The sequence below is a fragment of the Oncorhynchus mykiss genome, chromosome 6 (genome assembly GCF_057628025.1).
Source record: "Oncorhynchus mykiss isolate SJ-2025 chromosome 6, ASM5762802v1, whole genome shotgun sequence".
Taxonomy (NCBI): Eukaryota; Metazoa; Chordata; class Actinopteri; order Salmoniformes; family Salmonidae; genus Oncorhynchus; species Oncorhynchus mykiss.
The window spans coordinates 70,462,889-70,486,834 of record NC_143027.1 but is presented as its reverse complement, the minus strand read 5'-3'; the positions used below and the strand labels follow the sequence as shown (position 1 = coordinate 70,486,834).

The 23,946-nt window shown below is 43.6% G+C and overlaps 1 protein-coding gene across 2 annotated transcripts in view; it reads left to right on the top strand.

Moving 5' to 3' along the window:
* Positions 1–223: 223 nt before the first annotated feature.
* Positions 224–23,946, top strand: part of LOC110526488 (chromodomain Y-like protein 2) — a 50,701-nt gene continuing 26,978 nt past the window's right edge. For both annotated transcript variants that reach the window (XM_090238751.1, XM_021607497.3), the window contains exons 1-3: positions 224–1,013; positions 15,617–16,283; positions 20,994–21,211. In XM_090238751.1, coding sequence (XP_090094877.1) covers positions 990–1,013; positions 15,617–16,283; positions 20,994–21,211 — 909 coding nt within the window. In that variant the 5' untranslated portion in view covers positions 224–989. The remainder of the gene's footprint in view (positions 1,014–15,616; positions 16,284–20,993; positions 21,212–23,946) is intronic.

The window sequence follows — 23,946 nt, the reverse complement described above, 5'->3', positions numbered from 1 at the left end:
TGCATTGCATTGTGGCTATTGTCCATTTGTCAAGTCAAGGCTGGGCAACCCTGGATGTGGAATGCAACAGGTTCTGAAGGATTATGTTTTAAAATAAAATAAATCAAATGTGAGTCCACACTATGTCAGTATTGAAAAAGCAGTGATAATCTTATTCTTAATTAAATTAATAACCAGTTGAGTTTAGCCACCAACTAAAACACGAAGGTATTCAGAGGAGCAGGACTATTTTATTAAGCATTTAATTTACACCTAATGAGTAAATGTAACCCATTCATTATTGGAAAAGTAGGTCTATCTCATTTAGGGTAAATAAATGTTAACAAGTATGTTATTACATGGAGAACAGTCATTACAGTGAGTGTCAGGGTCATCGTGTCATTTTAACATTTAATGTGAAAAATTGCAGTAAAATGGAAGAGGACAATATGTTTACTACAATGTGCAATGACAGTTCTCTAATCAAATGTACTACATCGCATAAATCACAATAACACATGTGCTAGGTGAAATTGATTATAAAACCAATTAGTTCTGCAAATGATCGTCTCAATTCAACTGGACAGACAGGAAAGGAAAGCAAATTGGACTCATCATTTGGTGTCCCTCAACAGTAGACGTCTATGCAGCCATTTGGTTCATGGAGATCGGGCTACATCTACAGCGCAGACAGCGCAGGGGACTGGAGCGCATTTCGCACATGATTACGTTCATACGTTGACTAATTTCAGTCATCCACTCCGCACTGAATAAACAGCACCGCCCCAATCTCCCCTTGGTTGTTTGTTTTAAGTGAAGAGCGATCCATCGCAGAGCGCCGGGCTCGATTGACACTGTCTGATGATCTGCTACTGCGGCTGGCTCAGAATAACAAGGCTGCTTGCTAATATCCGTCTATCGGGGCTTTCGCCAAAACACCGAGCGAATAGGATCCAAAAAAGCCAACAAGGCAAGCAAGAACGCCGCGCCGCCGAAGTCCGCACCACAGGATGGCTTCGGGAGACCTTTACGAGGTACTGTGAAACCATGTCTAAGCGACATACTCTGTAGTATTGACGAATACTGGAATTAGGAAGTAAGGGGAGGTCCTCGTTTATGGTGAAAAAACGAAGTCCTAAACCCTTTAACAGGCGTAACTAACCAACCCTCTCGAGAAGATGAGGCTCGTCTTTTTTCGATGTGCCTCGGCGACTTTTGTATGGGGTGAATTGTATAGAGTTGTGAGTGTTCGAGTTCGCGATAAGATCATAAAATATAAACTCCCTATCGGTCGCGCTAGTTGAAAGTCATGATAAAGTGACAAGAGCACTAAACGTACACGGCGAATTGCTCCAGACTGGTGATGGTTAGGAAGGTGCGCATGCCAGAGGATAGGCAATGTATTATTAGCCTAGCAAACATTTAGTGGAGGTGACAACAATGTAGTGGAGAAGCTTCGATGGAGTTATTGTGTTTTAACTAGATGATGCACGTGTCGTGCCAGAATGTGCGCCTCAACAATTACGGGGCGAAAAGTTTGCTAAATGTTGGGTGATGGATGGATGGAATAGCCTAGAAGGTCTCGATGATTACGCGCACATCCCACTGGCCACCTACGTCAGTCAGTTCAACGTCTAGTTTTGATTTAGGCCTAGATTTGGTTGAGTTTTCAACTAACGTGAATTCAACGTAAAATCAATGACATTGTGCATTTTTTTGTTGGATTTATGTTAAAAGTTGGGCAAAAAAAGATGCCCTTATGTTGATTACTTTTTGCAAATCTAGTTTTCCACGTTGATTCCAACGTCATCACATTGCTGAAATTATGTGGAAATATCGTTGATTCAACCAGTTTTGGCCCAATGGTGGTGGCATGATTTATGGTGATAGATTGACCAAGATGTTGGCAGCAATAAATAGTCTTCCATGCTTGTATTGTGCTTATTGTAGGCCTATTGTTGACAATGTAGCTGACTCCAACTCTTCTTTATTGGAGGAGTGATGTCATGCGACCATGTTTCACTTTCTTTTCACGGTGGCCTATACCAGTTGCACTACAAGGTCATAAACTAGTTGGATTGCCTGGTCATCACCAGATAGGTAAATAAGTTTGCCTTGACCTATTGTGTGGCATGTCACCATCAACTGTTGACCAGGTTGACATTAGTGCTTGTTCTCAGCTGTGAGCTATTTCCTGCGGTTTGTTGCCATAACTAAAATGTGTGCTCTCCTCTGATTTATTGGCTAGGAATTCTCTGTTACATTGTTTCACTATTGGTTTGAGAAATGGTTTGGTCAGTTAAATGTCTTCTTAAATGATCCCCATCTGACTGTGTTTGTTAGGCTGTAGTGATTGATTGTAATTCTTATTCATTACATTTGAGTCATTTAGCAGACGCTCTTATCCAGAGGGACTTACAGGAGTGAGTGAATACATTTTCATACTGACCCCCCTTGGGAATTGAACCCACAACCCTGGTGTAGCAACCGCCATGCTCTACCAGTTGAGCCACTAGTAATAACAAGTAATTTTTAGTCATTAGGAATAACATTGTCATAAGGCCTACATTTCCTGTGTTTGCTGACATAGTTGGAAAATGTGCATGTCCTCTTTCCACCAAATACTCCTCTTCAGGTTTTTGAATCCATATTCATTTTAATTGTTGCACCGTAAACAGTTGACCTTAAAAAAAACAATGCAGTAATGAGAAATGCACTTATATGATGGGAGGTCTGTTGCTCTATATAACCTAACAAGCCCTGGTCACATTAATGGCATATTAATTGGCTACAACGTAAATGTGCAATTTCTGACGGTCAAAACTGTGGCAATCACTTACTGAAATTGACAGTTAGCACATGTTCCTTCTGGAAGTGCCTTTTTTACACATAGATCTGTGTTTTCCAGTAAGCGAGGTGAACTGGTTCAATCAACATGTGGTAATACAAGTATGAGAGGAAGACGTCACTATCAATAGTGTCCCTCTGTATGACTCATGAATTGGATTCAGGAAATGTAGGCCTGTACGTGTGTTACACATGAAGGTGTGTTTAGGCTACCTAACAAACTGTAGGACTATGATACACTTAGTTTAGAAGCATTAAGAAGCTATGATGTGCTGAAGAGGAATTTGAACTGGAGTTTTTACTTTCCAATTAGGAACTGCAACATCTAGGCCTATACACCCAGTTAAATGCCATGCAAGTTGAATCGAATTTGAAACATTGAAGAGCTCAGATTTATTGATATTTCAAGATCATGTCTCAACTTAATTTCACAAAGTTTTCAGAGGAATATCTTTGAAGTATGATAGGCCTATGATTGTACAATTATGCTACTTTCTTATGCACCATCACTCAAACATTAATCTATCAGTTTCTCTCAGTTTACTGCTTCTCTTTCTGCTTCTCTCTGTCCACCCCCCCCCCCCCCCCCCACACACACACACACTCTCTCTCACTCGCTCTCTCTCTCGCTCTCACACACGAACACTCATTTGATGTTCTCCCTCTCCTTATCTCATATTGATTGAGATGGTCTGGTCTATTCAAGTGGCCACCTACACTAGATGCTCCAATGTCTCAGAACACCTGCAGTTCTGCTAAATCCTCTGTTGTGTGACTGAGCAGCAGTAATCCTATGGATTAGCAATAGATAGGCTATATTTAGGAGTTTGTGTTATGTTATCAAGAAATGCATGATATGATGTAGGGAAATATGAATATTCTGTTATAGAAATAAATCACAAATGTCATGAAAGTGGTCATGGAGTGAGCTAAATTAGAACCTTTTGATTAGTCAACAAGTGATATACATATTGTTCAACATGATGAGCTGTCAAGATGCAGCTGAAATAATCATCAGTTCATTATTCTCTTCATTCAAAATTCATAAAGTAATCAAGTTGTTAACCATCGACATGCAGCCTTTATCAGCACAACACACAACCACAAGTTCTCGCTCAAAACAAAAGTAGTTGCAACTGGCCATTGGGAGCGGTGGAGAGAGACTGGAGGAAACGGGTTGACCTCGCAGGGGGAAACGTGGGCCATGAGTGCAATAAACTATGCATTGCATGGGAGATACACAGCACTTAATGGGTCGCCAAATACACTGAAGCTGTCTCAGAGACAGTATACTCACAATGTGTTCTTTGAGTCTTCAAGCCCATTGCTTAATTTGAGATTTGGCTTCTTTAATGAATTTGGTGTTCACAAACAAACATAAATGTCAATTTAATTGTAGAAGGAATAAATGAACCCCTATGACACGCGATAAACTGCAGTACTCAGCCCTGGAATACCTCAATGTGTTCCTGCTATACCAAGGCTCTGGGTACTGTGAACGGGATGCTTAGGATAGGTATCTCCCCCTCCACTGATTCCCTGCCAGCTCATAGTCATGTATTGTGTGTGTTGTTGAACCCCTCTCCAACCCACTCCCCTTGTCTGTTTTACTAACCTGAGGAAGGAGAGTGTTTTCTCTCTCTGAAGTCGGCTTTGATCTGGTTAGTGTGACAGTGCGCGGGGCGGTAAGCATCATAATCGTCTCTTCATGACAGCCCTGCTGCTCGCCCATCTTAGGTTGTTTAGTCATACTAATGTGCACAGCACCTCGGGTGGCAGGAGCATTCGTCACTGCTGGAGCTCAACAGCTCCACATCCACACCTAAAGCCTTTAACATTCTCCTGATAGCCTAGTTGGAATGCAGAGGGAATAGAGGAGGTGTGTGTGTATTTCTTTTTTGTTTCTCGTGTTTATGTCCACTTGTGTCACGATCGTTTAGAGATGGATTGGACCAAGGTGCAGCGTGGTAGGCGTACATTTTACTTTCATTTAAAATGACACCGAAAAAACAACAAAATACAAAAACAAACGTAAAGCTACATGCAGTGCAGAAAGCAACTACACACAAGCAAGACCCCACAACTAAAGGTGGGAAGAAGGCTGCCTAAGTATGATCCCCAATCAGAGACGATAGACAGCTGCCTCTGATTGGGAACCATCCCCGGCCAACAAAGAAATAGAAAAACTATAATGCCCACCCAAATCACACCCCGACCTAACCAAATAGAGAAATAAAAAGGCTCTCTAAGGTCAGGGCGTGACAACTTGTCTGCAAATGTGCACGTAATCAGTGTTTCTTGGCTTGTGACTCCTATTGAATAGTTGGTGAACAGGCATACAGAAATAATCAATTTGGAAGTAAGAACCCAGCAGGGTGACATGTCAGGTCCGGACACTAACAATGGCCCTTATGTCAGAGTGAGAAAGAGGATGTTACGGTCTCATCACACCAGCCCAACTGTGTGTCTGTGTATATGCATGCACGGGTGTGTGTGTGTGCGCTACTGAGATTGAATGTCTGCCCCCTGCTGATTGTCCCCCTTGGGGGTGGTCATTGTCAGAAGGAGCAGACTGGCCAGGGCCAACATGGCGCTGTAAGAAGCAGCTGGCTCCAGGGAATGAGGTGAAGACTCTCCACAGCACAAGTCTCTTTAATATATCTCCTCTCTCTGATAATGAGCAAGCTGGACACAGACCACCATTCAGGCTCAATATGATACACTGTGTGCAGTGCATTTGGAAAGTATTCAGACCCCTTCACTATTTCCACATTTTGGTACGTTACAGCCTTATTCTAAAATGTATTAAATAAATAAAAATCCTCATCAATCGACACACAATTTCCCAGAATGACAAAGCGAAAACAGGTTTAGACAGTTTTGCAAATTTATAAAAAATAAAAAAAACAATACCTTATTTACATAAGTTTTATTTTCTTTATTTTTTATTTCACCTTTATTTAACCAGGTAGGCTAGTTGAGAACAAGTTCTCATTTACAACTGCGACCTGGCCAAGATAAAGCAAAGCAGTGTGACACAGACAACAACACAGAGTTACAAATGGAGTAAACAACAAACAAGCCAATAACACAAACAAATCAATGACACAGTAGAAAAAAGAAAGTCTATATACAGTGTGTGCAAAAGGAATGAGGAGGTAGGCAATAAATAGGCAATGGGAGCGAATAATTACAATTTAACAGATTAACACTGGAGTGATACATGAGCAGATGATGATGTGCAAGTAGAGATAATGGTGTGCAAAAGAGCAGAAATGTAAATAAATAAAAACAGTATGGGGATGAGGTAGATAGATTGGGTGGGATATTTATAGATGGTCTATGTACAGCTGCAGCGATCAGCTGATCAGATAGTTGATGTTTAAAGTTGGTGAGGGAAATAAAAGTCTCCAACTTCAGCGATTTTTGCAATTCGTTCCAGTCACTGGCAGCAGAGAACTGGAAGGAAAGGCAGCCAAATGAGGTGTTGGCTTTGGGGATGATCAGTGAGATATACCTGAAGGAACGTGTGCTACGGGTGGGTGTTGTTATCGTGACCAGTGAACTGAGATAAGGCAGAGCTTAACCAAGCATAGACTTATAGATGACCTGGAGCCAGTGGGTCTGGTGACGAATATGTAGCGAGGGCCAGCCGACTAGAGCATACAGGTCGCAGTGGTGGGTGGTATAAGGTGATTTGGTAACAAAACGGATGGCACTGTGATAGACTGCATCCAGTTTGCTGAGTAGAGTGTTGGAAGCTTTTTTGTAGATGACATCGCTGAAGTCAAGGATCGGTAGGATAATCAGTTTTACTAGGGTAAGTTTGGCGGCGTGAGTGAAGGAGGCTTTGTTGCAAAATAGAAAGCCAATTCTAGATTTGATTTTTGATTGGAGATGTTTAATATGAGTCTGGAAGGAGAGTTTACAGTCTAGCCAGACACCTAGGTATTTATAGTTGTCCACATATTCTAGGTCGGAACCGTCCAGGGTGGTGATGCTGGTCGGGTGGGCGGGTGCGGGCAGCGAACAGTTGAAAAGCATGCATTTGGTTTTACTTGTATTTCAGAGCAGTTGGAGGCCACGGAAGGAGTGTTGTATGGCATTGAAGCTTGTTTGGAGGTTAGTTAGCCCAGTGTCCAAGGAAGGGCCAGAAGTATACAGCATGGTGTCGTCTGTGTAGAGGTGGATCAGGGAATCGCCCTCAGCAAGAGTGACATCATTGATATATACAGAGAAAAGAGTCGGCCTGAGAATTGAACCCTGTGGTACCCCCATAGACTGCCAGAGGTCTGGACAACATGCCCTCCGATTTGACACACTGAACTCTGCAAAGTAGTTGGTGAACCAGGCGGGGCAGTCATTAGAAAAACCAAGGCTATTGAGTCTGCCGATAAGAATACCGTGATTGACAGAAGACGGCTGCACAGTACTGTCTTTTATCGATGGCGATTATGATATCGTTTAGTACCTTGAGCGTGGCTGAGGTGCACCCGCGACTTTAGATAGGCAGGGCAGGATGGATATAGGTCTGTAACAGTTTGGGTCTAGGGTGTCACCCCCTTTGAAGAGGGGGATGACCGCGGCAGCTTTCCAATCTTTAGGGATCACGGCCGATACGAAAGAGAGGTTGGACAGGATGGTAATAAGGGTTGCAACAATAGCGGCGGATAGTTTTAGAAAGAGAGTCCAGATTGTCTAGCCCAGCTGATTTGTACTGGTCCAGGTTTTGCAGCTCTTTCAGAACATCTGCTGTCTGGATTTGGGTGAAGTAGAAGCTGGGGAGGCTTGGGCGAGTAGCTGGCCGGGGTTGGAGTAGCCAGGAGGAAGGCATGGCCAGCCGTTGAGAAGTGCTTATTGACATTTTTGATTATCATGGATTTATCAGAGGTGACCGTGTTACCTAGCCTCAGTGCAGTGGGCAGCTGGGAGGAGGTGCTCTTGTTCTCCATGGACTTTACAGTGTCCCAAAACTTTTTGGAGTTAGAGCTACAGGATGCGAATTCCTTCTTGAAAAAGCTAGCCTTTGCTTTCCTGACTGACTGCGTGTATTGGTTCCTGACTTCCTGAACAGTTGCATATCGTGGGGACTATTCGATGCTATTGCAGTCCGCCACAGGATGTTTTTGTGCTGGTCAAGGGCAGTCAGGTCTGGAGTGAACCAATGGCTATATCTGTTCTTAGTTCTGCATTTTTTGAACGGGGCATTCTTATCTAAGATGGTGAGGAAATTACTTTTAAAGAATGACCAGGCATCCTCAACTGACAGGATGAGGTCAATATCCTTCCAGGATACCCGGGCCAGGTCGATTAGAAAGGCCTGCTCGCAGAAGTGTTTTAGGGAGTGTTTGACAGTGATGAGGGGTGGTCGTTTGACCGCGGATACAGGCAATGAGGCAGTGATCACTGAGATCCTGATTTGAAAACAGAGGAGGTGTATTTGGAGGGCAAGTTGGTCAGGATAATGTCTATGAGGGTGCCCATGTTTACGGATTTAGGGTTGTACCTGGTGGTTTCCTTGATGATTTGTGTGAGATTGAGGGCATCTAGCTTAGATTGTTGGTGGCCTTCCTAAGCCAGGATTCAGACAAACGTAGGGATGAGGCTTCTGATGTTGACATAAATGAAACCAAGGCTTTTTCGCTCACAGAAGTCAACAAATGAGGGTGCCTGGGGACATGCAGGGCCTGGGTTTACCTCCACATCACCCGAGGAACAGAGGAGGAGTAGGATGAGGGTACGGCTAAAGGCTGTCAAAACTGGTCGCCTAGAGCGTTGTGGACAAAGAATAAAAGGAGCAGATTTCTGGGCGTGGTAGAATAGATTCAGGGCATAATGTGCAGACGGGTATGGTGGGGTGCGGGTACAGCGGAGGTAAGCCCAGGCACTGAGTGATGATAAGAGAGGTTGTATCTCTGGATAAGCTGGTTATAATGGGTGAGGTCACCGCATGTGTGGGAGGTGGGACAAAGGAGGTATCAGAGGTATAATGAGTAGAACTAGGGGCTCCGCAGTAAACTAAAACAATGATAACTAACCTGAACAACAGTATATAAGGCATATTGACATATGAGACATACAGCGAGGCATAAAGTAATCAGAGGTGTTGATTTGGAGAGCTAACTAAGACCACAGTGGGTGAGACAATCAGCTAAAAACAACAACAGGTAAAATGGCGATGACTGGGCAGAGAGGGTTGGTTAACTACACACAGGGCCTGAGTTCGAGGCTGGGGCCGACAGACAAAATGTTTGTTTATTTATTTGTATAAAAAAAACACACAAAAAACAGAATGGAGTACCGTGATTAATGGACAGTCCAGCGGCTATCAGCTATGTTGCCAAGGGATCATAGGGTCCAGGGGGCAGCAATAGAAGGAACAGGGGAGCCACGGAGTAGTCGCTATCACGCGGGTGACGCAGCGTTTAAAGCGTCTGCTCCGACTGAGTCCACTTGAAGGCACAGCGGATGGAGTATTCGTCGGCAGACCTGTTGTGGTGGTGCGGCTGGCCGCCGTGTCGACTAAGTAGGCCGGGAGGTGGGCCTCAGGGATAGCGTCAATACTGGGTAACTCGGTTGGTGCTAGCTAGCTGTGAAGATCAGGAGAATGGTCCAGGGATTACGGCAGGAATCCGGCGTTGTAGTGGAGAGACAGTCCGTTACTGGTAGGCTCGCGAGTATTATCCAAGCTAAAAAAAAGGGCTGGTACCTGTGCAGAAGGTAAAGGCCACTAGCAGTGGCTAAATAGCTTGTAGCTAATTAGCTGGTTAGCTTCTGATGGCTAGGTGGTTCTTGCTATAAGGTTTAAATATGAAAAATAATAGCGGTTCCGTATCACATTGGGTGAGGCAGGTTACCAGAAGGTATAATTGAACTAAAATGGAGAAGAGATTGAAAATAAAATTGAAATATATACAGAAAAAGACGAAAAAATACAAAAGTACACGAGAGGACGAACAAAACACGTCTGCACTGCTACGCCATCTTGGAGAATGAGTATAAGTATTCAGACTCTTTGTTATGAGACTAAAAATTGAGCTCAGGTGCATCCTGTTTCCATTGATCATCCTTCAGATGTTTCGACAACTTGATTGGAGTCCACCTGTGGTAAATTCAATTGATTGGACATGATTTGGAAAGGCACACATCTGTCTATATAAGGTCCTACAGTTGACAGTGCATGGCAGAGCAAAAATAACAAGCCATGAGGTCGAAGAAATTGTCCGTACAACTCTGAGACAGAATTGTGTCGAGCCACAGATCTGGGAAAGGGTACTAAAAAAAATTCTGCGGCATTGAAGGTACTCAAGAACACAGTTGCCTCCATCATTCTTAAATGGAAAAAGTTTGGAACCACCAAGACTATTTCTAGAGCTGGCTGCCTGGACAAACTGAGCAATCGGGGGAGAAGGGCCTTGGTCAGGGAGGTGACCAAGAACACGATGGCCACTCTGACAAAGCTCATCTGTGGAGATGGTTGTCCTTCTGGAAGGTTCTCCCATCTGTGCAGCACTCCACCAATTAGGCATTTATGGTATATTGGCCAGGCAGAAGACGCTCCTCAATAACACATAACAGTCCACTTGGAGTTTGCCAAATGGCACCTAAATGACTCTCCGACGTTGAGAAACAAGATTCTCTGGTCTGATGAAACCAAGATTGAATTCTTTGGCCTGAATGCCAAGTGTCACATCTGGAGGAAACCAGGCACAGCTCATCACCTGGCCAATACCATCCCTACGGTGAAGCATGGTGATGGCAGCATCATGCTGTGGGGATGTTTTTCAGCGGCAGGGACTGGGAGACTAGTCAGGACCGAGGGAAAGATCCTTGATGAAAACCTGCTCCAGAGCACTCAGGACCTCCGACTGGGGTGAAGGTTCACCTTCCAACAGGACAACGACCCAAAGCACACAGCCAAGACAATGTAGGAGTGGTTTCGGGACAAGTCTCTGAATGTCCTTGAGTGGCCCAGCCTGCGCCCGGACTTGAACCTGATTGAATATCTCTGGAGATACCTGAAAATAGCTCTGCAGAGCTTGAAATTATCTGCAGAGAAGAATGGGAGAAACTCCCCAAATACAGGTGTGCCAAGGCTGTAGCATCATACCCAAGAATCAAGGCTGTAATCGCTGCCATAGGTGCTTCAACAAAGTACTGAGTAAAGAGTCTGAATGCCTATATAAATGTCATATTTCAGTTTTTTTATTGTAAATTTGCCAACATTTCAAAAAACTGTTTTTACTTTGTCATTATGGGGTATGGTGTGTAGATGGGGGGTATAATCCATTTTAAAGTGCTGTAATGTAACAAATTGTGGAAAAAGTGGGGTCTGAATACTTTCTGAATGCAGTGTAACTGTTATACACAGGCCAGCATAGTATCAATGTGGAGCGGCTCTATTTCTGTACCTGTTTCTCATCCCATCACTGTCTGGTAATGGGCAGATGGCCATTTGGGCTCAGTGTCTTCCTATGTGTTAATTGTCTTGCTGGGAGGCAGACGACCATTCCGGCTTTCTGTGTGTGTGTGTGTGTTACACAGAGGTGTATGTCGTGTGGAGCTCTGCGCTGCTCGCTCTCTCCTGTGGGTGCAAATCACAACTTTTTGTTACTCCTTTTTTTTTAAGGCATTTCATTAAACTCTCCTCTGTACACCTACACTGCCCCTCCCACCTTCGATGTCATGTGGGTGGGAGGATGTTTTCTAAAGGAAAGGAGAGAAGCATTTGAACTGGAGGCAGGCCGCTACATAACTAGTGGGGAGGATAAAGTATAGTAGCCAGACTGATGTCTGCATGCTCCTTAGTGTGGGAGTCTGCTTGTCTTCCCACAGCATGTCATCCGCAGCATTGTGTATGAGACAACTAAACACCAAGGAAAGGCTGGGGCTAAATGTCAGGGCACTTCCATCTGGTACAAGGTCAACTGCTGAAGAAAAACAACTCTTGGCAAGATGTGAGGTTGTGTGATGAATGGAGGACTGGATCAAGAAATGGATTGCAGTATAAAACAGACTCTGTTCTCTATAAAACCGCCCCCTTTCCAATACTAATTTGGTTTCTATCTTTGTTGTACTGTCAGAGAACAACCTAGGTCAACAGTTCAAGTTAGTAGTTGACAATCAGTGTACTGTATATTAATTTGCACACTAAGAGCCCATCACAGATTATTGAAAGAGGACATCATAGATATCGAGTTGTCTAATAACACACTTGAATTCTACAGTGTGTGTCTTCCTAAATGTAATAGTAAAGATTGCTTTTCTGCAGCATGTAATGATGGTTATTGGAATAAAGCATGAATGGCTACAGAGAACCTCAGTGAGGTCCCTGAAGCATCAAGGTCTGCTGCTAGTTTCTCCAGTGCCATTGTCAACTGCCTCCATGAGAACAGGAGATCTAGAGGGAAGGTCCCTCCTGAGATGATGTGGTGGAGGGCGTGAGAGAGCTGCTGCCAACCAATTAGGCTTGTTTCTGTCTGCTTGGTCTCTGGGGGTGGACATGCAACAGGCAAACAGGAGAACACCTGTACCACACGCACATCTATACACACATGAACATACTCCGAAAACAGAATGTTATACAGAATAATATCGACCACTGAAAGGGTCATGACCCATGATCCAGAGAACATAACCTTTATTATGCATCCGGGTGTCTGTGTGTAGAATGGAGAAAGCTCCCCCTTGACTATTTGTATTCTGTCATTCATAATGGCTCTGTCAAATGTCATGCTCAACGTGTGTGTGTATGTGTGTGTGTGTGTGTGTGTGTGTGACCATGAATATCCACAGTCATGTTTAAGGGTTCTCCATGATAACAGCTTACATGTCAGCCTATGGGTTCTTATCTCCTTCCCACAGTGGGTCCTACTGTATCTGCCACCAGCAGCACGTTACAAATGTACTTTTAGGAATCAACTATCCCCGGAGGCTGAGAGACATACACTACATGACCAAAAGTATGTGGACACCTCCTTGTTGGACATCTCATTCCAGAATCATGGGCATTAACATGGAGTTGGTCCCTCCTTTGCTGCTATATCAGCCTCCACTCTTCTGGGACGGATTTCCACTAGATGTTGGAACATTGCTGCAGGGACTTGCTTCCATTCAGCCACGAGCATTAGTGAGGCCGGGCACAGATGTTGGGCGATTAGCCCTGGCTTACAGTCGGCGTTACAATTCATCCAAAAGGTGTTCAATGGGGTTGAGGCCAGGGCTCTGTGCAGGCCAGTCAAGTTCTTCCACACTGATCTCGAGAAATAATTTCTGTATGGACCTCGCTATGTACACGTGGGCATTGTCATGCTGAAACAGGAAAGGGCCTTCCCCAAATTGTTGCCACAAAGTTGGAGGCAAAGAATTGTCTAGAATTTCATTGTATGCTGTAGCGTTAAGATTTCCCTTCACTGGAACTAAGGGGCCTAGCCCGAACCATGAAAAACAGCCCTAGTCCCCATTATTCCTCCTCCACCAAACTTTATAGTTGCCACTATGCATTGGGGCAGGTAGCGTTCTCCTGGCATCAGCCAAACCCAGATTCGTCCATCAAACTGCCAGATGGTGAAGTGTGATTTTTATCACTCCAGAGAACGCGTTTCCACTGCCCCAGAGACCAATAGCGGCAATCTTTACACTACTCCAGCCGACACTTGGCATTGCGCATGGTGATCTTAGGGTTGTGTGCGGCTGCTCGGCCATGGAAACCCATTTCATGAAGCTCCCGACGAACAGTTATTGTGCTGACGTTGCTTCCAGAGGCAGTTTGGAACTCTGTAGTGAGTGTTGCAACTGAGGACAGACAATTTTTGCGAGATGTGCGCTCCTGCACTCGCCAGTCCTGCTCTGTGAGCTTGTGTTGCCTACCACTTCACGGCTGAGCCGTTGTTGCTCTTAAACATTTTCCCTTCACAATAACAGCACTTACAGTTGCCCGGGGCAGCTCTAGCAGGGCAGAAATCTGACAAACTGACTTGTTGGGAAAGGTGGCATACTATGACGGTGCCACATTGAAAGTCACTGAGCTCTTCAGCAAGGCCTTTCTTCTTCCAATGTTTGTCTATGCAGATTGCATGGCTGTGTGCTAGATTTTATACACCTGTCAACAACCGGTGTGGCTGAAATAGCCAAATCCACTAATTTGAAGAGGTGTCCGCACACATTTGCAGAAGTCTAAGAACTTCATAAAGTTATCTGTGCTAGAATATTCTGAGATGTTAAGTTTTACTCTATTTTTGAATGGATATGGGATATGCTGCCCTGACGTTCCCAGCTCTCTGGAGTTGGTACTATTGGCCGGCTTGAGTAGTGTTAATATAGAGTTTAGGAAGAAGTGCTTTGTGCTTCTGCCTGTAGCTTATACTTTAAGTGTCTACATGGCAAAACCAAATTATTTGGTCAGCTTTGAAACAGATTCTTCCACTTCAGAGATCCTTCAGTTTAGTCAGGGGTGTGTGTCTGTCAGTCTGTATTTATGTGTGTACTATTCCACTGACATCTACTCTTTATCAGTACATTTGTGTTCCTCTGCCAGTCCTTCTGTGTTGGAGCCAGGATGGAATTGCTTCTATTGTTGTTCTTTCTGTTTGTGTGTGTGTGTGTGCTGTTCTTATTGAGTCTGTCTGTGTCAGTCTACACTTTAAGGTGTGGGATTTGTATTATTTGTGTATTCCAGATATAGTCGCTGAACATTGAATGCTTCCTCATTGGTAATGGACTTGTTCAGTGCTGCCAAACATTGTCTCCATCATTACCAGCTCTCCTGAGTCTAATTATTGTGCTTTTGACAATATGTCAAAAACACCCTGCCTGTCTGTTACACAATGGACAAACGAGACTGTAGTGGAGGCACTATAATCACCAATTTAATTTCATGTTTCTAAAACAATGAAATTGCTCAAGTGAATGAGAAAGTGGCCATTGCTTTCAGACAGCAGTTTGGAGTCACGCTTCTCACTTGTTTGTAGGCACGACATGGCTTTCACCTCTCTACGTGATTATTAAAGAGTTTGACAACCCTGTTTGTAAGCTTTCAAATGATATCAAACCCAGCTGTGTATCTTTTTTCAGTGATGAAAACATGGATGTCTCATGGTAGGGTGGGTATGCAAAAGGGGTCAACTTTGAGCACTGAATGTTTTGGCAATTATGTCAAGCAAGTCATTTTCTGACCACTTCTACCATGGGCAAACATGCATGGAATGTTTCATGCAAATCAAGTGGGGCAGTCAGAAGTGATTGAATTCATATAGAACTACCCTTATGCCAAAATACTCAGTCTGTCAGCTCCACATTTTACATGATTGAAGTTAGAGTGGTACATTTCAAGTTTTCTGACTTGCTGATCAATCCTCTCTCATCATCCACAGAACAGATATCTGGTTCATCTGTATTGGTGTGATCACAGTGCTGCTCCCATTGTTCCTCTCCTACATCTCCCATAACCGCTCTCTCTAACGCATGATGAGAGCTTGCCTATCAGCGCAGCAATTCCAGAACAGAATCACTGATAGACTGGTTATGCTAACATTAAAGAGGAGAGATTCAAAGTGGAGCGCTAACCTGGTCAGACTTTATTTACATCCCTATTACACATACTTACTAGAGAATGTCATGGTGACAGGTGGTACTTTTTAATCTGATTTGAAATCATTACAAATGGTGTCATGTGCAAATTTATGAATGAATCGCCAAGAAACTGATAGGTATTTGTTAGGTAAGGATAATGTCATTGAATTGTGATCATGTCATTTGAAATTCTGACTCTTTCTTGATTTTCTCCCTCTAGGTGGAGCGGATCATGGACAAGCGACGCAACAAGAAGGGCAAGTGGGAGTACCTGATCCGGTGGAAGGGTTACGGCAGCAAGGAGGACACCTGGGAGCCCGAGCACCACCTGCTGCACTGTGAGGAGTTCATCAACGGCCTGCATCTGCACACCCAATACAAACAACCCAAACCCCCCAAGCTGCCCGCCGGGACGGCAGGGGGACCATGGAGGCCGGGAGGGCCCCCAGGGGGGGTTGGACCACACCTCCTATCTGCCCGTCCTCCTGCCCCAGACACCCCGAGAGCACGAGCAGAGGCACGTAAGAAGAAAAGGACTAGTGTTAGTCCAGGGGCCGGGGTTAATCCTGGGGCAGGAGTAAGGGAGGGCATGGGTTTGGGGGTTGGTACTGGAGCTTCTCAGAAGCAGAAGAAGGTGAGCGGAGGAGGAGGAGGAGGAGGGAAGCATGTCTCTCCACACAGGATGACCAAAGCTATTCCGTACAAGGCTCCTCCGGGGGGACTGCAGTTTGTGCCCCCGGTAAGGGCCCCTCATAACGGCCTACAGAACGGAGAGATGGACCATGTCCTGTACAGGTCAGCAGCCAGGACACACAGACTGACCCATGACACGGAGAGGGTGATGGGGGGCGTGGAGACCCCCGGGACACCACTGGTCAATGAACTAGGTAAGTGACGCACTCTGGATGGTGTGTGTGTGTGTGTATATATATATATATATATATATATATATATATATATATATATATATATATATATATATATATATATATATATATATATATATATATATATATATATATATATATATATATATATATATATATATGACAGATATATGACAGATATATATATATATATGACAGACAGACAGACAGAGACCAGACAGACAGACAGACAGAGACCAGACAGACAGAGACCAGACAGACAGAGACCAGACAGGCAGAGACCAGACAGGCAGAGACCAGACAGACAGAGACCAGACAGACAGACAGACAGAGACCAGACAGAGACCAGACAGACAGACAGACAGAGACCAGACAGACAGAGACCAGACAGACAGACAGACAGAGACCAGACAGACAGACAGACAGAGACCAGACAGAGAGACAGACAGACAGACAGACAGAGACCAGACAGACAGACAGAGACCAGACAGACAGAGACCAGACAGACAGACAGAGACCAGACAGACAGACAGACAGACAGAGACCAGACAGACAGAGACCAGACAGACAGAGACCAGACAGACAGACAGACAGACAGAGACCAGACAGACAGAGACCAGACAGACAGAGACCAGACAGACAGACAGACAGAGACCAGACAGACAGACAGACAGACAGAGACCAGACAGACAGACAGACAGACAGAGACCAGACAGACAGACAGACAGAGACCAGACAGACAGACAGACAGACAGAGACCAGACAGACAGACAGACAGAGACCAGACAGAGAGACCAGACAGACAGACAGACAGACAGAGACCAGACAGACAGACAGAGACCAGACAGACAGAGACCAGACAGACAGACAGAGACCAGACAGACAGAGACCAGACAGACAGACAGACAGAGACCAGACAGACAGACAGACAGAGACCAGACAGACAGACAGACAGAGACCAGACAGACAGACAGACAGAGACCAGACAGACAGACAGACAGACAGACAGACAGACAGAGACCAGACCAGACCCGCGAGTTTGTCCTGGCCAGGTGACCTGGCTAGAAAACATTCAGGCCCCTAGCTATTGATTGAATGAACATGTGCAGTAAACTGTAAGATTGATAGATGGAGGGATAGACAGAACATTTACATCACAGTTTGAGGTGACGCTGGTTTGTTCAGTCAGCTTGCTATCTTGCCAATATGCCAGCCAACGTTAGCTTACATAGTATCCCAGTGGAAATGACATTGTTATATTGTTGTTGTCATTTTCGTTTTCACTCAATTCCAATTCAATGTAGTTTTGTTCTCTATTGAATTACAGTGATTCCAGCGGGATGGGAATATTCATTTGAAATAGAAACACACTGTATCCTGGACAGTTAGCTACATGCCATAGTGGATTTGGTAAACCAGGTTGTGTCTCTGCATTGGACCAGATGTAGATGAGACAGCCAGAGGATGCCTCCGTAACCTATAGTTGAATGCATGCTCTGAGGTCCTTATGGTTCAGTATTGTACTACTGACAGTGGTGATAAGGACAGTGAATTTCACTCCCGGGTCACAGTCCAAGACTAGTCTCATTGAGTTAATGATTATATTTATAAAGTCCTTTCCACCTCTGCCAGGGTCAAATCACAATGTGTGGGGGCTGTTTGTCATCACATTGATAGTTTGATTCTTCTACATTTGTCTCGATAGACTGAGTGTTTGTCAGTGGTAGTATTTTTCACTCTTATTATGATTTTGTTTTAGTCCAATCTCATACCCAAGCAAATCAGTGCCATGTGGCACATTTAACACATTGCAGCATACTGATGATATACTGAAGGCAGTTAATGGCCACATTACCACAATGTGTGACACTTTATAACTTGAAACACAGTACTATTGTACACCTCATATTTATGTTAGGTGTGAATCATGTTCTGTAAAGCATTTTATTGATGCTGTTAGTTGTCTATTATCACTCAGGATAAGCTGGAGCCCTCGGCCACGGTAGAGCTGTGAAGAAGTTGAATAATGTTCGCTTATCTGACTAGAACAAGACATGGAAAGTCACTGCATTTATTTGCGCCAAACTACGAAGAAAAGCCAAAAGCAGGTATGCTTGTATTACCCTTGTAAAAAGCATAAACAATCTGTGCTTTTCCACAGACACCCTTTGTGTGTTTCCACAGACAATTATTGTTTTCCTATCCAGAATCAGTAGACCCCAGCTGAAAGGCACAGCAATGGGCTCATCAATGTGACCCGTTTCAGGAAGCTAGGCTTATGTCGTACGTCACTACTTCACAGGAGAGGCATTTGAACGTAATCGTTTTATTTTTATAAAAATGTGTTTTTTGGCAGAAATGCCTTCTGGAATATGTGAACGTTCATCTGTCTTAATAACAAACTTGTATGCCATGTGTAAATAGAAATACAATTGTTAAATTACGAGCCTAGTTGGTTTAGCCCCGGAAAAAGACAAGAACCTTCCTGCTAGCCATGATTGGCTGAGATAATTGTTGGGCTGGACTTGCCGAGAGATGAGTTTGGATTGGTCTGCCTTGTAGCATGCTTCTGTCAATAACAGAAGCCTTCCTACCGCATATTTTTTTTTAAAGATTTACCGTTAGCCATGGAGAACTGCAAAAGTGTTGCTACTGCTCGAAACAACATTGCTTCCCTGAATTTAGCAGGTGCTATTGACAAAGTGGGAAAAAGTTGTGGACTACTTTCTGTACACGGTCCGTGTGAACTGGAGTGACTTGACACAACGCAGGCCAAACAAGTTGTACAAGCAAACTGTACCATTTACACCTTTTGTATCCTGTGCATGTGACAAACAAACTTTGATTTTGTTTGGTATAGTGTGTGTTTACCAGAGACGGTAATGTGAACAACAACGTTACCTGCACCAAAGGCAGATTAGTATATAGGTAAAGGACTACATAGTGTATTGTTACCTGGAGTTTTTCCTTATTGTAAGCTACTACATTCACCACTTTTAGTCTTGAAATATTTGGTTATTTACTACACTACCTTACTCACTCTGTTTAGCACATGGCCTCGCATGTGAATCCCTAAAGAGATGGGTGGGGCTAAAGCTTAAGAGGGTGTGAACGATGATGAAGATGTGTAGACAAAGAAGAGCTCTGCAGTAGGTGTACCAAAACTTTCAAGGGCCATTTCCTCAAAAGTGGGGTTACAAGTTTATCAACTTTCAAAGCAGAATTACTTTCCCATTGTTCCTCAACTGTAGTGTATGACATACCATTTTGTAGCTCTGAATCACTACTTTTGTCCAATGTAAAAAAAACACCATTTCTAATTTTGCAACATAAGACCGAATCGAGGTGGTCTGTCACAAATGAGCTACAGTCCCTTATGCTTTGCATTATCGTCTCTACCTCTGTCTATCATGAAAGCAGGACAGGGTTGAGGTTTTTATGTCATCCATCTATATACATCCACTATACGGATTCATTAGTGTCACTTTGCCTTCATAGAAACATTTGCCTCAATATGGTCCCATCGCAACAAATGTAATAGTTTATTGGTTGGGTGATAACATTGACCTACGATGTCTAATGTCACGAGATGACAGAGGAGAAATGTCTGTCACACTTACAGCCTTGGATTCGAACATCTGGCTGGGGTCTGGGGACTCTTGACAGGCCTACCTACCCCTGAGGGATCAAACCAAGGTTTGGACATGGTTTTCCAGCATTTACGATCTAGCTCTTTTTCCCATGTTCAAATCAGGTCATAGAATACTTGTTCTGAAACATTTGTTGTGATAAAATATATTTGTAGAAATAGAATAAATGATCATTGTAGTTGGTAATGTCTCAATGGGTCAAGTTAGGTTTTCCTTGGTCAGTAACTGAGTGTTGGTCCCTGTTTGGTCTTCTGTGCTCAGCAGTGCTCAGTAACTGTTCTATGTAGACCTGTAAACAAAATGAATCACTTTGTTTCTCTCTGAGGATCCTAGTCTTGCATTTAAATGTTGTCACAGCCATAGTTTACCCCAGACTGGGGAATTGGTGTGAATCCATTCTCTCTGCTCATTTGCAGTCATGCCTCTTTCATTGTCTTAGAAACGAATAGAATCAAGATGGGGTCTGATTCAATAGTTATGATACGTTGACAGGAGCAGCATGCAAAATGAGGATGATGTTTCCTGATGATAAAAATTGATATAGCCTTCTCACTCTTTCAAGGGAGTATTTTAAGAAAGTGTGAATAGACAACTATTGACATGCAAACAGAGCAATGTAGTTGACCAAGTTTTTTTTTTCTTCGATATCAGTAATGCACATCCCATCTCTACAGAAGTTAAAATATGATTTACATGTCTATTGTGTCACTAGCTGAGCTGGCACTTGCAGTACTACTGTGGGCACAACAAATGTATCTGAATAAGTCTTCCAGTGAAGAGGCTCAAGTACACCCCTTGAGATGCACCAGGTCGTTTTCCAGGAAAGTCTCTCTAAAGTAGGGTACACTGCTCTGACTCCTGATGGATCCTCAGCCCATCACGCACTCTGCTCCATCACGCACTCTGCTCCATCACGCACTCTGCTCCATCACGCACTCTGCTCCATCACGCACTCTGCTCCATCACGCATTCTGCTCCATCACACATTCTGCTCCATCACGCACTCTGCTCCATCACGCACTCTGCTCCATCACGCACTCTGCTCCATATGTTCCAACAGGCTCCACACTCTCCAACGGTGAGGTGAATCTGCACAGCTCTGTGAAAAGGAAGCTTGGAGAGGACAAAGGCTACGTGTTCCACAAGCGACTGAGGTACAACGTGCGGCAGAATGAGACCAACTGTCGATTCCGTGACATTGTCGTCAGGAAGGAGGAGGGCTTCACGCACGTGCTGCTCTCCAGCCAGACGTCTGACAACAACGCACTAACACCAGAGGTAGGGGATACGTTACACACACACTCATGAATGCATGCACACACACAACAACAATGCAATGACACCATAGGTAAAAGCTTTGACATAGAAATTGGACTCAAGCGTGCATGACCTTTTTGAATAATTCAGTACCTAGTGTTTTTTCCCATGTATGTACTGGAGCACTACATAATGTACATGTCACTATGCATTGCCTCACATTTTAAATGAGTAACAATGTGACTCGACTGAATTACGGCCCATCGCAGACTATTGTTTGATGGGATTTCTATGGATATCTCAATAGGAAGATTATGACCGAGAAATTAATACCTCTCTGATAGTGTTACATTTTGATGCCAAAAACATTTTATTGTCTTGACATAACTCAGCATAGAAGTGTTTTTTCCTATTTTTCTTATGCACTGAAAATGGGAATGGATTGTCTTTGTGTAAAATATGACTATTGTCAAAGTATGCCTTCACAGTGGTTCTCAGCAGTACTTTCTTCACTTCAAACAACTGTACTGAGCGATTTGCAAGCCTGTCCATTACGTCGCATTAGCGACGGTGAATTGTTTTTGGGAGTCTCGATACGGGAGAAAACCCACTGCCTCTCAAATGACACTGGTGCCCAGTTATCAGCGGGTCCTTAACTGATCATTACCACTGCTGAAAAGGTACTGGAGGCTTTGTCCTGGCTAACTCACAACATGGCTGTAACAACTAGGGCCAATGTTTGTTCAATTTACTTTTTCGCACCCTCAAAAGAGCTTATCTCATTGGCGACTGTTACTGTAGAAAACTGCCATGAGCTACCGGAGCAGCTCTAGTGATATGCAAGATTCCCTTGCACAAAATCCTTCTGCTTAAGTGTGGAATAAGTCTTACTCATCCACTCTCAAGTGCTGTATTTCCATACTGCTCTTCTATGATATATTCCATAGATTTCCGAGGTGAGTGGTCCCCCTTTAGAAAATCTTCTCTTGGGAGATGTGTATCTGTCTATGTGTGTGTTTGACTGACAGCTGATTGCTTATTTCCCCAGGCATCAAGCTTTTAATGGGGTGGCAGGTAGCCTAGTGGTTGGAGCGTTGTACTAGTAACCGATAGGTTGCAAGATCAAATCCCTGAGCTGACAAGGTTCAAAATCTGTCGTTCTGTTCCTAGGCCGTCATTGAAAATAAGAATTTGTTCTTAACTGACTTGCCTAGTTAAATAAGATAATAAGCAGTTGTATGAGTCTATGACACTTCCCCGTGCATCCCAGTAGGCCATAACATAATGTTTGTATAAATCAAATGTTATTGTTGGACACATGCAGATGTTATTGCGGGCAGATGTTACTTAGCGACAGCGTCTTCTCCATGTTAATGTGCTCGCTCCCTCAATCCCTCTCTTACCCTCTTTTCACCTCTGGACACTTTCTTTCCTTTTATCAAGCCTGTAGATGATCATTACTCTGTATATGGAAATGCATATTTAACTGGCTCTGGAGTGTGCTTGATGTAATCTTATACAAGGTCATATGCAACCCAGTATTTTTCATGGAACATTTGCCCTCTGCCGTATGTTCCTCCAGTTGTGCCAGATAAATTAGGGATCATTGGGGGTGAAAACCTTCAGTCTGGGGAATCACTCATGCTTTGTCTTTGTTTCTTCATACTATGTCTATTTCTGATTAGTTACCCAGGAAAGGGCAAATAATAGCCCATATTAATATATTTAGCCTGAGAAATAAGGTTTATGAAATCAATAAATTGCTAAAATCAGTTAACATTCAAACAGTGCCTTCAGAAAGTAAACACACCCCTTGATATTTTCCACATTTTGTTGTTACAGCCTGAATTTAAAATGGATTATATTGATATTTTCCACATTTTGTTGTTACAGCCTGAATTTAAAATGGATTATATTGAGATTTTTTTGGTCACTGGCCTACACACAATATCCCATAATGTCAATTTGGAATTATGTTGAATAAGTCTGGCTGCACATCTGATTTGGCAAACTTACTGTACATTGAGAAATTACAGTGCCTTGCGAAAGTATTCGGCCCCCTTGAACTTTGCGACCTTTTGACACATTTCAGGCTTCAAACATAAAGATATAAAACTGTATTTTTTTGTGAAGAATCAACAACAAGTGGGACACAATCATGAAGTGGAACGACATTTATTGGATATTTCAAACTTTTGTAACAAATCAAAAACTGAAAAATTGGGCGTGCAAAATTATTCAGCCCCTCTACTTTCAGTGCAGCAAACTCTCTCCAGAAGTTCAGTGAGGATCTCTGAATGATCCAATGTTGACCTAAATGACTAATGATGATAAATACAATCCACCTGTGTGTAATCAAGTCTCCGTATAAATGCACCTGCACTGTGATAGTCTCAGAGGTCCGTTAAAAGCGCAGAGAGCATCATGAAGAACAAGGAACACACCAGGCAGGTCCGAGATACTGTTGTGAAGAAGTTTAAAGCCGGATTTGGATACAAAAATATTTCCCAAGCTTTAAACATCCAAAGGAGCACTGTGCAAGCGATAATATTGAAATGGAAGGAGTATCAGACCACTGCAAATCTACCAAGACCTGGCCGTCCCTCTAAACTTTCAGCTCATACAAGAAGAAGACTGATCAGGGATGCAGCCAAGAGGCCCATGATCACTCTGGATGAACTGCAGAGATCTACAGCTGAGGTGGGAGACTCTGTCCATAGGACAACAATCAGTCGTTTATTGCACAAATCTGGCCT